This window comes from Dunckerocampus dactyliophorus, chromosome 9, assembly GCF_027744805.1.
Source record: "Dunckerocampus dactyliophorus isolate RoL2022-P2 chromosome 9, RoL_Ddac_1.1, whole genome shotgun sequence".
Taxonomy (NCBI): Eukaryota; Metazoa; Chordata; class Actinopteri; order Syngnathiformes; family Syngnathidae; genus Dunckerocampus; species Dunckerocampus dactyliophorus.
In genome coordinates this window covers 8481617-8498353 of record NC_072827.1, presented here as the reverse complement: position 1 = coordinate 8498353, position 16737 = coordinate 8481617, and the positions used below count along the sequence as shown (strand labels likewise).

Sequence of the window (16737 nt, the reverse complement as noted above, 5' to 3'; positions counted from 1 at the left end):
TCAATAAACTGAAGAAACAAGGGCGGTCTAGTCATTTTTTCCATGACTGTAAATTCATTAATCAGACAATAAATGAAAATAAACTCGATCATTTTACCCGCCTTGATATATTGTCATGTGCATGCGCATCTGTTTTCCTCGTCTCCCGTTTCCAAACAGGCAAGAAGAGGTTCACTCCGTGCATTGGTTTCGGCACCTCGGTGCGTTTGTTCTATGAAACAACAGCATGAACGGCGTGAGACCTTTTGTCAGTCATACTGTCTCTTTGTCTCGGTGGGTGGACGCGGGGCCGCTGGCATACACACAGAGTCTAACGTAGTAGTACAGTACATTAGTAAATTGCAATATATTGCTATATGTTTTTATATTTTTTCATTGTAATATATCATCTTGTCTTGTCCTCGTAGACCCAATCTGACCCAAAAAAAGGAGTGATGTCACACCCAACCCATTTATTTATTTTTATTCTGTGGCATTGAGTCAGGGGTGTCCAAACTTTTTCCACTGAGGGCTGCATACTGAAAAGTCAAAGGGTGCCGGCTGGGGGTTATTTTGATATTAAGAAATTTCATCAAAAGGCTAACGTAGAATATATATTTAAAGACTTTGTTTCAGCTTTGCGTTATAGATTTAAAAAGCATATTATTATTAACTATTATTATTCTTTAGAATTTTTTTTCTGATACATTGGCCATTTTTGCGGTTATTTTCCATTGTTGCCGTTGCGAGCTGCGATCACTTAAGAGTAGTGGTTCTCAACCGGTGGGTCGGGACCCAAAAGTGGGTCACGAGTCTTTGCCTGGGGAAAAAAATGAAATAATTATGTAATGACCCAAAGTCTCTGAATGCACCTCACATTCTTGTCGTGAGGTGCATGCCATGTAAGGTGTCATCCGTGCAACACATAGCTGCAGATAACTGCTGTAGGCGTCTCAGCGCTGCAGCTCACGTTGTGTTGAAAGCAGTCCCTTAAAATATAAGCCATATGAGAGGTTTGAGTTGAATAATTGTTGCAATTTGGGTCACCACTTGTCATCGAGGGGTGATGGTGGGTCCCGCAGCCAAGCCAGTTGAGAACCAAGATGCACAATATCTCCATCCGCAGGAGTGGAGTTTTTAAAAAATGTCTGTCCACTTAAAAACACATTCACCGACTGTCCTGCGCGTTTTGGCCAGAAAAAAGCCTGAAAAGCTGACAGCTGACTTTGTCACGTATTATATCACTTCTGTTCATCAATATAGTGGATATTTGATGTACAATAACGTGTGCATTATCTTCAAAATTAGCGCTTGAGCCCGGGAAACGGGCCGCACGGTGGTCTAGTGGTTAGCATGTTGGCCAACAACCTGGAGACTGGGAAGACCTGGGTTCGATTCTCCCTTGGGCATTTCTGTGTGGTGTTTGCATGTTCTCCCCGTGCGTGTGTGCGTTTTCTCCGGGTACTCCGGTTTCCTCCCACATTCCCAAAAAACATGCATGTTAGGTTAATTGGAGATTCTAAATTGTCCATAGGTATGAATGTGAGTGTGAATGGTTGTTTGTCTATATGTGCCCTGCCATTGGCTGGCGACCAGTCCAGGGTGTACCCCGCCTGTCGCCCGACGTCAGCTGGGATAGGCTCCAGCATGCCGCCGCGACCCTAATGAGGATGAAGCGGTATAGAAAATGGATGGATGGATGGATGGAGCCCGGGAAACATCACGGATGTTTTTTTTACAATAGCCTGCTCTTCAGAAAACGAAGCCAACACCTGTAAGTCAGTGAGTTTCATGTATTGTTAAATGAGGTTCAGAAACCTGAGCTAATGTTGCACATTCTTTATGACACAAACCAAAACCTGTTTTTACCTGTCCACATACACACACGGAAGCTGGAGTTTTTCAAAAGCTTCGTTTTTCAGGACAAAACTTATGTTTACGTCTGCATTTTTAAAATATCCATAGTCGTGTGGACACGGCCTTTTATTTTTTAAAGGGTTGGTATTTTTGTTCCTTCAGGTCGCCTCCATGATCTGTTTCTGTGGCAACGTGCTTTTCACAATAGATCCTCTCCTTAACGGCCCGCTGCTGTCGAAAGTGCTCCCCGTGCTGATGCGTGACTCATTCCTTGCTCATTACCGGCCCGCTCTCACTCCAGCTCCCCTGCTTGGTTATCTGACGGCTAAAGATTGTGGGGGGCGGGGTGGCAGCCACCGTAGCCGATGAATGCGTGCCGCCATTGGCTGGTGGGATCCATTTAATCTGCCGTGACTACTATGAGAGTCCGCCCCCTGTACTCCTCCCCCTCACTCTGCCTGCCCTGACAGCATCCAAACACAGTGTGCTGCCTCTGTTCCAGGGAGAATATCAGCTCAGCACAGGGAGGAGAGGATTAACGCAACCACGCATCTCATCTACATATGTGTTCCAAAGGAACTGCATGAGAAAGCATTTTGGTCTCCGACCTTTGTCTGCTTGTTGACTGCTATACCACGACAATTCTTATTCTGACTCATTTGAATTATTTCAACAATGGTGTTCGTGCTGCTTGGCGAGGACTTGCTTTGAGCATCAGGGACTTTCTTCATGTTTGGTCTTCGGGGGGGTCTCCTCACCTGAGCTGGGAGACGGCTGTGCCTAGGATGCCGTCCAAAGAGCCCTACGAGGCTCACAAAGAGGACAAGTCTCTAGTGCAGAAGGCCAAGAGAGAGGCCAACCAGGAGGAGATCTTGGCAGCCGCTCTGGGGATGAGGATGGGGCCAGAGAAACCATCGGCCACCTTCTGGCAACCTCTTAAACTCTTCGCCTACTCACAGCTCACCTCACTGGTCCGCAGAGCCTCGCTGAAGGAAACCGACCGACCGCAAAGATCGGAGAAAGTCCATAACTTCAAGGTGAGCCTGGAATTTAAAGTGAAGTTGGCCGACTGGGTTCATATCATCATGTGTGGCCACGGGGCAGCTTCTCACGCTTCCCCAGAGGGATATGAGATGGGAGGGGGGGCGGGCTGCTGAGTGGGAGATGAGATTAAAAACAGAACTGTTTTGGTCTGTCCGATGAAAAGAAAATCTGTGGGGTGCTCTGTGTACCGCTGCTGTTAATTGGAGTGCCAGATGGAGCGATTAGGCTGATGGAGTGGTGGAGTATACCTCTATCTGGCTCCTGCTTTGGTCTGCTTTCATGCAATAGAGCGCAGGAAGAGAAATATTACCAGGCGGGCTTTGAAGCGCTGCCACCCTCTTGCCTTCGTCTTTGTTCCCTTCTATTACCTAATGTTTGTAACGAGTACAGTTCTCCCAATTTAAACGCCCATTAACAAGAAACCACAAGAGAAGCATCTTAGACCCAGATGTAGCTTCTAACCTCTAAAGTCCAGTAATTGTTTCCGCTACTTGATGGCTTCCTCCATTCAGAGACCTACAACTTATTAGCCGATGTTGTATGTGATTGAACTGTTTCACTGATTCATAAGTTGCGATAAGAGAATGAGTCTTTGCACACTAACCCCAGACTGCTGAGATTCGACTTTGAATGGATAAACATGCAGTCTCTTATGTGGTTATTGCAACTAGATCATGTCAGCAGCCACTACAGCAGACAACTAATTGTAGATGATGATTTGCCTGCTGTCGCGGCTGTCGACACCGTGCCTCAAACTGACGCTCCCAGAGGCCTTCCTGATTGGCTGGGCTGTTGTTACCTGTCGGGGCTGGCTGTTTCCATAGCAAGCTTGCCTTCACGCTGGTGGAGGTGTCAAACCCAACTGTGCCATAACAGCAAAGACCACAATTGCTTCTGCTATCACGGCAACGTTGTGTTGGAAACTGATCCTCACACGGATCCTCATTTTCAGCCTCATGCACCTCATTATTGGGCAAGGAACCATATTTGGTTATTTAGGTAGCACTTGGAAATAGACACATTTTTCTGGTTTCACTCATTTGTATCATTTAGATGTGATTATTGTATTAAAAAAAAGTACAGCAGTACCTCGGTTTTTCTTATTACTTTGTTCCAAATGGTCTCAAAAAGTCTGGTCAAAAACCGAAAAGACCACAATTTCTTCTGCTATCACGACAATGTGTTGGAACTTGATGCTCACATGGATCCTCATTTTCAGCCTGACGCAGACCTTTATTGGGCAAAGAACCATTTTTGGTTATTTGGGTAGCTGTTTGAAATAGACACTGTTTTCTGTTTACACTCATTTTTATTCTTTAACTATGATGATGGTTTTAAAAGTGTATTTTGTTATTGTTTTTGTTTCTTGTTCATTTGAATGCCTGATACAACTAAAGGCACCTTTGTTTGGACAAGTCTAACAATGACAATAAAAATAGCTCATAAGACTTAAATGCTTTGGCAGTACAATGCTATAGTTACTCAACTAAGAACTTAAGTGATTTTGGTTATTATCAAGAAAACCAAGGAAGTTGCTAGATATCAGCTCTTAAATTAATGTCTTATGATCGATATTTGTTATCATCATTATATTTGTCCTAACAAATGTTCCTTTAGTTGTACCAGGCATTAAAATTAATGAAAAAAAACTGAAGAAATAAGGGTGGTCCAATCATTTTTTCCACAACCCTATACTCTTTACTCATTTTCAACCTTTAAATATGATGATTGTATTAAAACAAGTACGGCGGTACCTTGATTTTTGTTATTAATTAGCTCCAAAAGCTCTGAAAGGTTGCAAAAGGTCTCAAAGTCTGGTCAAAAACGAAAACATACATAAACCAAAGCAATTTTACCTATAGGAAATAATGTAAATCATATTCATCTGTTCCAGACACTCAAAAAAATCTGAACAAAAAATACATTTTATAGAGAATAATTATTGTTTACATGCAGAAAACTGAAATCCACAGATAGAGATGCACACCAACAATCTTTGTGAACACCTTAATCCCTTTCGCCAAAGGGATTTGCCAAATGAAGGAGCCTTACAGGATACCGTAGTATTATGCACGCCACGTATGGCCAGATTTGGTGTTGGGTGTGTGATCCAAGATGGCTGAATAAAAAAGCAGAGCTGGGAGTATCATCCACATCTTTATTAATGCCACGAGATTCATTGTGCCAAATGGTAAAAAAAAGCACAACTGTTTGTTACGCGCCATGGTATACGATAACCGAGACAGTGTACGAGAACCAAGGCAAAATTTTTGCAAACGTTGTCATTGAAAACCGAGGTTTGACTGTATTTAGTGGTCTGACAAAGAAGGGCATATTCACAATTTATATTTGTACATCAAAACGTAACCACTAATATCTGTCACTGTCCTCCCCCAACCCCTGCTGCAGGTCCACGCCTTCCGCGGGCCTCACTGGTGCGACCACTGTGCCAGCTTCATGTGGGGGCTGATGGCTCAAGGGGTGAAATGCGCAGGTACAGTTCTCAAACGTACAAGTACAAAGTGAGCATTTGTGTATGTGGGTTACTTGGTTTTTAGTGCATCTGGAGCTGGATTATTTCCCTTTAATCTACAATCCCAACAGTGAAAACATTGGATTAGGAGGGGGGGGTTGTATAATAAAATGAAACGAGGGCTTCAGAGTTATGACGTAACATCCATTGCTCCAGCGAAAGGGATCATTTTACATTAGCGTTTACATGTGATGGGTTTTATACTTTTTTAAATACACTTTACTGTCTGTTCTTGTTTCGAAGTCATTAGGTTTTTCTTTGTTTTTAAATCACTGTAAATCAGATTTATTTAGAAATTGCTTTCACAAAGTTTAAAATGAAGAACAAACAGAGATCGGGAAAGGCAGCTACAGAATAAATAGCACACACAACAACAGGCTGAATATGTGTCAGGTATGTTAACACATTGACAGTTATTCATCTCCATAATAGCATGAACATACCTGGAGGGCTGAATAGGCTAAATTAACAAGCTAGCGAGTCCAACAAGAAAGTTAGCAATAAGCAAGTTCACCAAGCTCCCGATCTCCTTCCATAAGCCGAGAGCGCCCCCTCTCGCGACAGTTGTGATGTTGCTGTTCATGTCAGTCAGTATGAATTTTTAGAACATGTTGAGTTATATATATGTTTTCATATAGGAGTTGCAGGAACAGCCAACTATGAAAAAAGTCAGTGAAATAACTAATCATCACTAATGCAGGGGTGTCCAAACTTTTACCAGCGAGGGCCACATAGTGAAAAATGAAAGGATGCAAGATATACTAAGATGTTATATGTATTTCAAGAAAAAAACGCATCTCAGCTTTGTGATACAGGTAAAAAAAAGCCTATTATTAGTATCAACTTCACTCTTTGCTCTTTTTTTCCCCCCACTTTTGCTGTTTTTACCAAATATTTCAACTTTCTTCTTAAATAATCTTTGCAAATTTTCTTTTGGCTTTGTTGCCATAATATTTTGACTTTATTTCCGTATTATGATAATAATCTTTGCAAATTTTCTTTTGGCTTTGTTGCCATAATATTTTGACTTTATTTCCGTATTATAACGTTTCCCCGCCTAATTTTCCAAAAAATTATAACTTTATTTTGTTTTGTTTGTTTCTCATATTACAACTTTTAAAAATAACATACTCTTTCTTTAATATTTCAACTCTATGCAACTGAAATGCCATTATTATTCCTCATATCATGAGTTAATTCTCAGAAAATTCAAACTTTTTTCTCATTAGAGAATAAAAAATGTTTCTCTTAATATTTTGACATTATTCTTGTAAAATTGCAGTTGTTTTTTTTCAACTATTTCAACTTTCTTCTTGTCAGTTTTGTTCTCGTAATTATGACTTTATTCCCATAATATTTGGTGTTATTTTTGTAATATTAGAACTTGTTTTGCAACCTAATTTTTCAACAATTACAAATTATTTTAATGTAATAATTTGCCGTTTTTTTGTTATTTTCCAAAAATGTAAACTTTCTTCTTAAATAGCATGCGTACGTTTTCTCCTTGTAATATTATGACTTTATTCACATAATATTTTTACTTTGTTCCCATATTATTATAAACAATTTTTCAGCTTGTCTTTTTTCCATAACCTAATTTTCCAAAAAAATACAACTTTATTTTGTTTTGTTTCTCATAATATTATGGCTTAAAAAAACAACATTTTTTTTCTTTAATATTTCAATCAATTCTATCAAAACGACGTTATTTTTCCTCACAATCATATGTTATTCTGGTAAAATTGCAACTTTCTGTTAATATTTTGATGTTATTCTTGTCAAATTACTGCTGATTTCTCCATATTTGCTGTTGTTGGGGTTTTTTGTTTGTTTTTTTTTAGTTTTCTTGTTAAATTATGTTTTCTTAATGTGCAGTGGGCCAATGAAAAAACAACCGCGGGCCGTAAATGGCCCTCGGGCCGCACTTTGGAGACTGTTGCTTTTACGGCTTGTATAATGCTCAACAATTCTCTCCCAATTGACACTAATGTTGTGAAGTCTTAAAGAAAAAACATTCTCTTGCCACTTTGTCTGATCACACTGGTGATGCTTCCATGTTATTGTAATTGTTCAAATTCACGTTCTGCCGACGCCTGTTTGATGTTTTAAGTGTGTCTCTCTCACACACGCACACACACACACACACACTATACTGTCTCAGCGGGAGCTTAGGCGTTAATTGTTAATGCTTCCATTTTGAAAGCTCCACAGCAACCAAATGAAAGCCGCGTATGTTTTCAGTCTGCCCTCTTTCGCTGCCATTCCTTCACTTTCCACCACAGTCAAAGAGAATCTAGGCCACTAAAGTCTCTCATGGTGCTGGGATTTGCATACCGAAAAAGTGCTCCGACACCCCCTTTCACCGCTTTTGTATGAGCTCAACTGTTTTGGCCCGGCGCCAGGGAGCCAGCCTTTGCTCGGTGTTTGTTGTGCCACATTTCCTCATCAGCGTACACCCTCGTTCAACCCCCCCACCCCACCCCGGCAGTCTCATCCCATCATGCCCGTGAAGGAAAACAAAGCTGGCATGCTTCTTTAATGAGGCGCCGAGCTCGGAGCTGCTCCGTTTTCCACGCAAATTAAAATGCAGCCGCTTTGACCAATCAGCTGGGTCACACAGTAATATTAATTATTTATAAAAATCACCCCCCCAAATACGAGTGGAGGTCAAACGCGGTGAGCAAAACAAGCCACCATTAAAAGTGCAGCCTCCTCGCCTTGTAGCAACCTGCCAAAACGCTGACAGCGCAATAAAATGCATCCCCAGTCTGCTGGTGTCCGTCTGACGCCTCCCACACCCTCACCCACCCCACCTGAGACCTATGAGGCCATCACTTTGCACACATGGACGCCGGCCTCCATTGTACTGCCTGTCACATCTCCTTAAAAGAGTCATCTCTTAAGGTAATTACATTTCTGCACCAATGCATATAAATGCTGCATCCTTTCCTCCCGGGACCCATCTTAAGCCAAACCATGTCTTCAGGTTCTGCATGGAGTATATTTCCCAGCTTTATGGTGGCAGACCTTTAGTGAGTGGTAGAATTTTGGGTGGGAGTTGGACTTTAAAAAGGTGGTGGGGGGCGGGGAGGGATAAAACCCTCTCTGAAATTAGAGAGGACTGAAAAGATCTAAGAGCTGGAGGAGTTGCTCCATTTTAGTGTGTGAAAGTAGGTCTAGTGTCGCCTGCAGCGGCTGAATTGCTGCTTCCGCTGCCATTGTGCTGCATGAGCTTGGATTTCAGAGCAGGAAAAAAAAAAAAAAGAACAAAGCGCAACAGTAGCGGCGTTCCTCCTCCGCTTCGCATCCTTTTTAGTGTTCCTCTAATTCCCTGCATGTGTCCACCTCTGTTGGAGTCCCATCATGGCTGAGGTGTAAATCAAATCATTCATCTTTGCTATGAGTTTATATTCTTGTTGTTATTGCTTCTCTATTCATTCCTCTACTTCTTATTCCGCCTCACTTTTTATTCCGCCTCTGCTAACTCCCAACATGAAATATTCAGCTCTGGAAAAAAATCCCACATTTAGTCTAATTTCATATTTTCTGTGACAATTTTCCCGTTAAAACTGAACAGAAAATCGTTTTACATTTTTCATTACGGCAACATTCTGCCTTTTCTGCTGGTTCGATCCTTCATCCCGCTGTAATCGTTCATCTTATTTCAACATTCAGTCTACATTTTTACTTTTCTCAATTTTAAATTCGGCCCTTTTTAGTCAGCTAAAAACAAATAGACAAATTAAATGTCGCCCCTCCACTGGTGAAAAATCATTTTACATTATTGAAAATTAGTTCCAATTCTACTTACTCCACAGGGTGACATGACTGGTGGTCTCCCAAAACGATGGTTGTTGGTTCAATCCCCGGCCCCTCGTGTAACCGTTCAACATATTTACACATTTGATCAGTCGTTCTCTAGTTTTACATTACAACTTTTCAAATTTTCAATAGTCTGCTTAAAACAAACATGGCTGGTGAAAAATCAGTTTTCGTTACTGTGACATTTCACTTGTTCAACAGGCTGTCAAGGCTCAGGTGATAGACTGGTGATCTCGCTACCCGATGGTTGCTGGTTCAATCCTCAGTCCTCATGTAATCGTTCAACATATTTCTAGATTTATTTCTATTTCTACAACAATCACTCGCCATTTTTACATTCCAACTTTTCAAATTGCGCCTTCTTTTGTCCATGAACTACTCCCACATTTCTCTGCCGTGTCAAAACATCTTCTGACATGTAGGCTATACATTAGGACTTCCATAATTCTGTATTTTCTGTGACATTTTTTTGTTGAAAATGAATGTACAATTTCAATGTCGCCCCCTATTGGTGACAGTGTATTTTGTCTTTAACATGACACGTAACATTCTGTACTGTATATACTCAGTGCACGGTGGCGTGGCCCAGGTCGTTAAGTGCTCATCTCCCAAGCTGATGGTTGCTGAATTGATTCTTATTTGGTTCACTCATTTTAGCATTCACATGCAATTTCTACTGAAATCGCTTCATCTTTCGTTATTTAATGTAGTTCGAGTTTGCGTCTTGTCAAAGTAGTCCAGAGAGTCCGAGAAGCAACAGCAACAGGACTCTTCAAGTGCGTTGCCATGCATAACAGAGAGGACATTCATGATGGACACATTGATTGAGAAAAATAAGTCCTTTGTTGTTGTTGTTTGCCTGTCCGAGGCCCACAATAAAGCTGGCAGTTATTTCTCTGAGGAATGTGAGTGAATACAAAAGCTAAATGAGGTTAGTGAACTGAAAGAATCCATCAACACAATCTGGTATTTTGCTTGACAAAGAACCATGAAGAGAGGTAAATAAAGTGTCCTCATGTCCTCTCTTGTACAGACTGCGGCGTGAACGTCCACAAACAGTGTTCGTCTCTGGTTCCCAACAACTGCAAGCCGAGCCTGCGACACATCCGTAAGGTGTACAGCTGCGACCTCAGCACCTTGGTGAAAGCTCACAACACGGCGCGCCCCATGGTGGTGGACATGTGCATACGAGAGATTGAGTCAAGAGGTGAGCGTGTTTTCAATGGCGAAAAAACACGAGTAATTGATACTGCGTTGTTTTAAACGGAGAGGGGAAGAAGGACAAAGAATCCAAAAACTTACCACTTCCACACGGAATGAGAGGAGAACCTTTTTTTTTCACTCGATGTCAGCCATGTTGGTTCAGTAGCCAGTCTCCGTGCAGTGTGAAAGGTCATGTCATCTAACATCATGTCTCATAACATTACTAATGCCTAGTGACCAGAATACAACTTGTCTTTCAATATTTTATATTTTTTGACTAATAATAAGTCATAGTCAACCACAAAACAGCAATATTTTATTGCATTTTTTTTTTTTAAAACCTCAATATAGTGAGGGACGACTGTATGTCACTTAAACTATGCTGGAGGAGCTCATGGATTCTGTCCCTGCCGGATGTCCGTGTCTCAGTTTGATGTATGTCTTTATTAGGTTGCCCAGTCATGCAGAAAACCATTTGCATCTGCCCATTATTTTAGATGACATTTTTACTCATAAGCCTTTATGCATCAATATGAGAGTTTTTAATTCCATTTCCTAAATGACCAGAGGGGATGCACAGTACTTAATTTTTCTACATGACTTGTGTAAGTGCGTTGACGTCTCTTTTGTACCCCCCTGCCCCACGCAGGACTGACGTCTGAAGGCCTTTACAGAATATCCGGATTCAGCGACTCGGTAGAAGAAGTCAAGATGGCTTTCGACAAAGGTTTGTTTTCCTTTGTGTTGATACTGCATGCTCACACGTATGTACATGAGAGATGACCCTCACTGCTTTAGAGAGAGTGACACTTTGCGGAAGGATTTAGTGTCATTTTGGGAGTACTGAAGTGTTCCTCACACGAAGTGTTGACACAAACCACCTGGGGGGAGACGGGGGGGGGGGGGTACCACACTAACCCTTACACCAGTGCTTTTCAATTGCTTCCTGTCACGCACCCCCTAGGAAACAGAAATGTTTTCACTCACCCCCGATTTGAATACTAGAGTATTGAGAACCTAATCTTTTTTTTTAAAATCTGTACAAACCACTGTACGAGTTGCTGGCATTGTTCAAGCTCAATTAAAGACACTCACAGGCCTACAAACCTTGAAGAAATCTTAAGAGTATGCCTCGTACGCACTGTTTGAGATGCACTGCTTTATGCAAGACACCAGGGGTCACCAACGTTTTTCCTTGTGAGAGCTACTTTTACAAAATGAAAATGGCTAAGAGCTACTCATTTTTGTAACACTTATTTTCAGAGCTTATTTTAAACCCAAACAAAGCGAATATGCTTGTTTTACCAGAACATGAACAAAATGCTGGTGTCCACAACTCACATTTTGTATTTCAGAATGCATTTCTTTCTACTGTTCTTTCATTATTAACTGAAAACCTGAATGAAAAGCAGGCTTGCGGGCACCTCATGTGGCCCGCGGGCACCACGTTGGTGACCCCTGCAATACAGTGATCCCACTTTTATCGTGGTTAATTGGTTTGGCACCCAACTGTGATAAGTGAAATTCCAGTAGGATTCCTTATATACAAATGAAATACACTTTTTAACATTATTAGAGCCCTCTAGACATGAAATAACACCCCTATAGTCAGCTTTACACACATATTACCCAACATAATAAAAGTAAATAATACAAAAAATCCGAACTATCCCTTTTAAGTTATGAATTATGAGTTTGACTTGACAAACTAATTAGTTATGTTAAAAACAAAAGTGTTTTGTTTTTCAGCTCTTTGTGTCTCGAGTGCTACCCAACCACATCTACACAATATAAGGTGACATAAATCACATTGTATTACAGACATATTAGAGATCACGTTGCTTCTGAAGGCATCAAGAAGTAAGGAAAGAATACAGAATACAAACGACGACGGTCCAAGCTCATCTTTAAAAATCAGCTGTGGACTTTGAGCAAGTGGGGTGTGAATTTCAAGCGGAGCGGCGGTCTAAAGTCTTTCCCAGATGAGCATGTGGGAGATCATCCATGACAGAGTGTCATTCCAGCTCACAGCGCTGTGATGTTCAGCCTGCCAGCACAAGTAGGCCACGGCCTGCTCGCCAAAGCGCACAAAACCGAGGGAGACGATAGCAGATACTTTGAAATGTACACCATCCACAGCAAAATGGCCGCCGTGTTCCAGAGTTGATGTCAAAAGTACGAGTGTGAACCACTTCTCACTCTGCTGTCCTTCTTTGCCTTCGCTTGTTCCATCACACATTGTCCTGTCACAGGTGGAGAGAAGACTGACATCTCCGTGAAAGCCTACGAAGACATCAATATCATCACGGGCGCACTCAAGCTCTACCTGCGGGATTTGCCGGTTCCCGTCATCTCGTACGACGCTTACCCGAGGTTCATCGAGGCTGCAAGTGGGTCTCACACAAAACATATTCATCCACGTCATTGTATTCTCATGTTGCCTTAGAAGACACTTCGCCTCTCATCTGAGCAGGCTTCCTCACTTCATGCTCAAAGACTTGTCCTATCTAGTCTGCACTGAGCAAGCATGAACTAGACTGTTCAGGTTGTCGTAGAAAACTCTCTTCTCTCTTCAGTCCAAGCTCAAATACTAGAATCTGGTTGTTCAGTCTATCAGTTAATATTGAAAGACTAGATAGGACAGCTCTAGCCGGATTAGACCTGTCCAGACTCTAGTCTCGGTTTCATCAGTTCATACTCCAAGATTAGAAAGGACAACTATTATTTAGTTAGAGCTGTTCAGGTTGTCTTAGAATACCTCTATATAGGACAGCTTTAATGTGATCAAAGCTGTCCTATCTAGTCTTTGAGCATGACCTGTTAGACTGAACAAGCCTGAAGTGCACCGCTCAGGTTTTCTTAGAGGATGTTTCACCTGTCGTCTGAGCAGCCTTTATCAGTTCACGAAAACTAGACAGGAGCTCTCCTATCTAGTATTTGAACATGAATTGATGAATCCTTCTCAGATAAGAGGCAAAATATCTTCTTAGACAACCTGAAAAATGCAGTTGTGATCAATTTTAGATAGGACCACTCTAATCCGACGGAGCTGTCCTATCTAGTCTTCGAGCATGAGCTAATGAAGCCTGCCCGCAAGAGAGGCAAAATACAAAACTCAAAGACTAAATGAGACAGCTCTAATCAGGCAAAATGTCTGAACGGTGCTAGTCTAATTAGATCTGTCCTATCTGGTCTTTCAGTCTATCAGTTCATACTCAAAGATTAGACAGAACCAATATAATTTATTTCGAGCTGCTCAAGTTGTCTCAGATGAAGTCTTGCCTTTAATTAGAGTTGGCCTATATAGATTTGTTATATAGTGGCCTAAATAGTGTCCTATCTAGTCTCTTTGCATGAATTGCTAGACTGAACTAGCTTGAAGTGGACTGTTCAGGTTCTTTTAGAAGACATTTCACCTCTCCTTGGAGCAGGCTTCATCCATCCACTACAACTAGACAAGAGGTGCCCTATCTTGTCTTTGAACATTAAATCATGAATCTGATAAGAGGTAGAATGTTTTCTACGTCAACCTGAACAGTACAAACAGTACGTCGGTTTAAGATAGACTACAGCTGTCCTGTCTAGTCTTTGAACCATGAACTGATGAAGCCTGCTCTGAAGAGAGGTGAAAGGCAAAACTCAAAGACTAATTAGGACAGCTCTAATCAGGCAAAAAGTCTTCTAAGACAATCTGAATAGCTCAAGTCTGATTAGAGCTGTCCTATCTGGTTTTTCAGCCTTTCAGTTCATCAGTTCATACTCAAAGATCAGATAGGACCACTCTATTTAGACAAACTTTTGCTTCTAATTAGAACTGTCCCATATAGAGTCCATATAAAGTGTCCTATCTAGTCTTTAAGCATGAACTGCTAGACTAAACTAGATTGAACTGGACTGTTCAGGTTGTCTTAGAAGACGTTTCATCTCTTAGCCAAGCAATCTTCAACCGTTCACTAGAGCTAGACAAGAGCTGTCCTATCTAGTCTTTAAGCATGAACTGATGAAGCCTGCTCGGAAGAGACGAGAAACATCTTCGAAGACAACCTGAACAGCCCAGTTGCAATCAAGGAATCAGTTCATACTCAAAGACTAGATAGGACAGCTCTAATTTGTGTTTTGCCTGTCTTCCTAGCAGGCTTCATCAGTACGTGATTAAGGAATAGATACGACAGCTCGGCTGAGCGGCGAAATGTTTTCTTAGACAACCTGAACAGTGAAGGTTGCGATCGAGTCAGCAGTTGACTAGGGAGGACAGCTCCAATCAGACTCACGTTGTCTCAGGCTATCTAGTCTTTGAGTTTCACATTTTGCCTCTTCTGAGCAAGCTTCATCAGTTGATGACCAAAGACTACATAGGACAGCTCTTCTAAGACAAACAAAGCTGAGAGCGATGCCTTGAGAGTTGTGAAAAGTCCACGTCAGCACCCAGCAGAAGCCCTGAATAAATATTTGACAAGTGTGTTTAGCGGAATATGCATTAATGTGCTCCCATTGAGAGGCTAATGGCATCCATCACCCCCCCCCAGGAAAGAGCTGTATTGATTTCCTGAATGCGTCCCGAGAGCTGTGCCCGCTTTTAACCATTACGTTGTTCGTGTGACAGAGCTCACAGATCCAGACAAGAAGCGTGAAGCTTTCCGAGAGGCTCTGGCTTTGCTGCCCCCTCCCCACAATGAAACGCTCAAGTATCTCATGGCGCACTTGAAAAGGTGAGCAAACAGGAAATATTATTATCATATTATTGGCTTCCACACTGGCAAAATATGGGGGGTTGGCAGGCAGGAACATTCATTTCAGCTGTTCACTTGTTGTCTTGTCACATTTCAGGGTGACGCAAAACGAGAAATACAACCTGATGAACGCTGAGAACCTGGCTATTGTTTTCGGGCCCACCCTAATGCGCACCCCCAATCTGGACGCCATGACCGCCCTTAACGACATCCGCTTCCAGAGGCAGGTGGTGGAGATGCTGATCAAAAACGTGGACGTGCTCTTCTGAACGCGCATCGGGCTCTCCACTTCCTGTTTTTTCTTCCAAAAAAAGTTGTTTTTAAATACTCTTTGTAGGGACTCTTCTTACCATGCACGAGGTGACGCTCTTCTCGACTCCGTGCCTCCCCATTTTTGTCGGGGGTTTTTTTGTGTGCCGCTGACAGGCCAGCATGCATCGGTGCTTTGTATCTCAGCATGTGGAAAGATTGTGTTGCTGTGATTTTTGCTTTTGTCTGTGCTGTGATAGATCTAGTCCACGTTCCCGGCTGCAGCCTGCTGCGCAGTTCTTACAACTTTGCGTCGCGACAACTAAAAATAAGCTACTGGTTTTGTTGTGTCAGTGGGGGGGTGGGGGGTCCTTTTTACAATGTCTTATTTTTTTATGACCCGTTTGTTTATTGAACCTTTCAGACTTTCCTGTCAGTGTTTGCCTGACTTTTCTTGTACGCTTCATAGCATTACTTGTACATTCATTTTGTACTGTCATTATTTGTACACAATTTGTGCATGAGCCGTTTAATTTATTAAACCTGGTCAAATACTGCCTCGGGAGTGTTTGTCAATTTGCTTGATTGTAAATGCCATGCACTTTATAATCAGGGCAGTGACTTATTATTCAACGTTTTTTTTTTTTGCTTTAGGGATCCCCCTACAGGTTTATAGTGTAATTACAAGTGTCCAGGCTAAATATGAAAGACCCCTTTGTGGGCGATCCTTTGTTGTCATGGAAACAGGAGTGACACTATTTCCTTATTCTAAGCCAGTCTAACGCCAAAATAATATTCCAATAATAAATATTAGGGGTGTAATTTCGCTTCGGTTTAGTTCCTTGAAGTGCTTTTTAATCAAATTCTTTTATTAAAAAAGAAAATGCGAACAGAACTTTTTTGAAGACAAATAAAAGCGACCCATTTGGGTGATATTTCAAATAAATTTGAGTGAGTATTTTTTAAATAGAAAAATAATAATAAAATAAACTGTTGTTTTTAAACATTGTGGCGAAATGTAATAGATAGTTACAGTTAAATATGTCTGTTGCATATGAAGTCCAACCATCTGTCGTAAGTGAAATCGCGAACACGTGATGGCTCGTTCACCAGCGCTCTCAACAACTGAATATGGACGTAATCTCGTGGCTATAAAAACTCCAATACAATGTGTTACTGCTTTGGCCCGGTCAGCGTTGCTTGCTAGAGGTTGTTTATATGCTGAAGTTATTGTTGCTGGCACTAAGCTGGTTTTCTTTCTTGCAGATGCCAGATGATGCTGTTTTAAGTGCGCTAACATGTTAGATGTGTTTCCTGCAG

General features: G+C 41.6%; 1 protein-coding gene across 1 annotated transcript; it reads left to right on the top strand.

The window, feature by feature from the left end:
* The first annotated feature begins 2289 nt into the window (after positions 1 to 2289).
* On the top strand, positions 2290 to 16344 carry chn1 (chimerin 1). Its single transcript, XM_054788004.1, has 7 exons — positions 2290 to 2873; positions 5290 to 5374; positions 10269 to 10442; positions 11088 to 11165; positions 12691 to 12828; positions 15042 to 15147; positions 15266 to 16344. Exons 1-7 carry the CDS (start codon positions 2622 to 2624, stop codon positions 15435 to 15437), a joined length of 1005 nt encoding a protein of 334 aa, XP_054643979.1. The 5' UTR covers positions 2290 to 2621; the 3' UTR covers positions 15438 to 16344.
* The last annotated feature ends 393 nt before the right edge of the window (positions 16345 to 16737 follow it).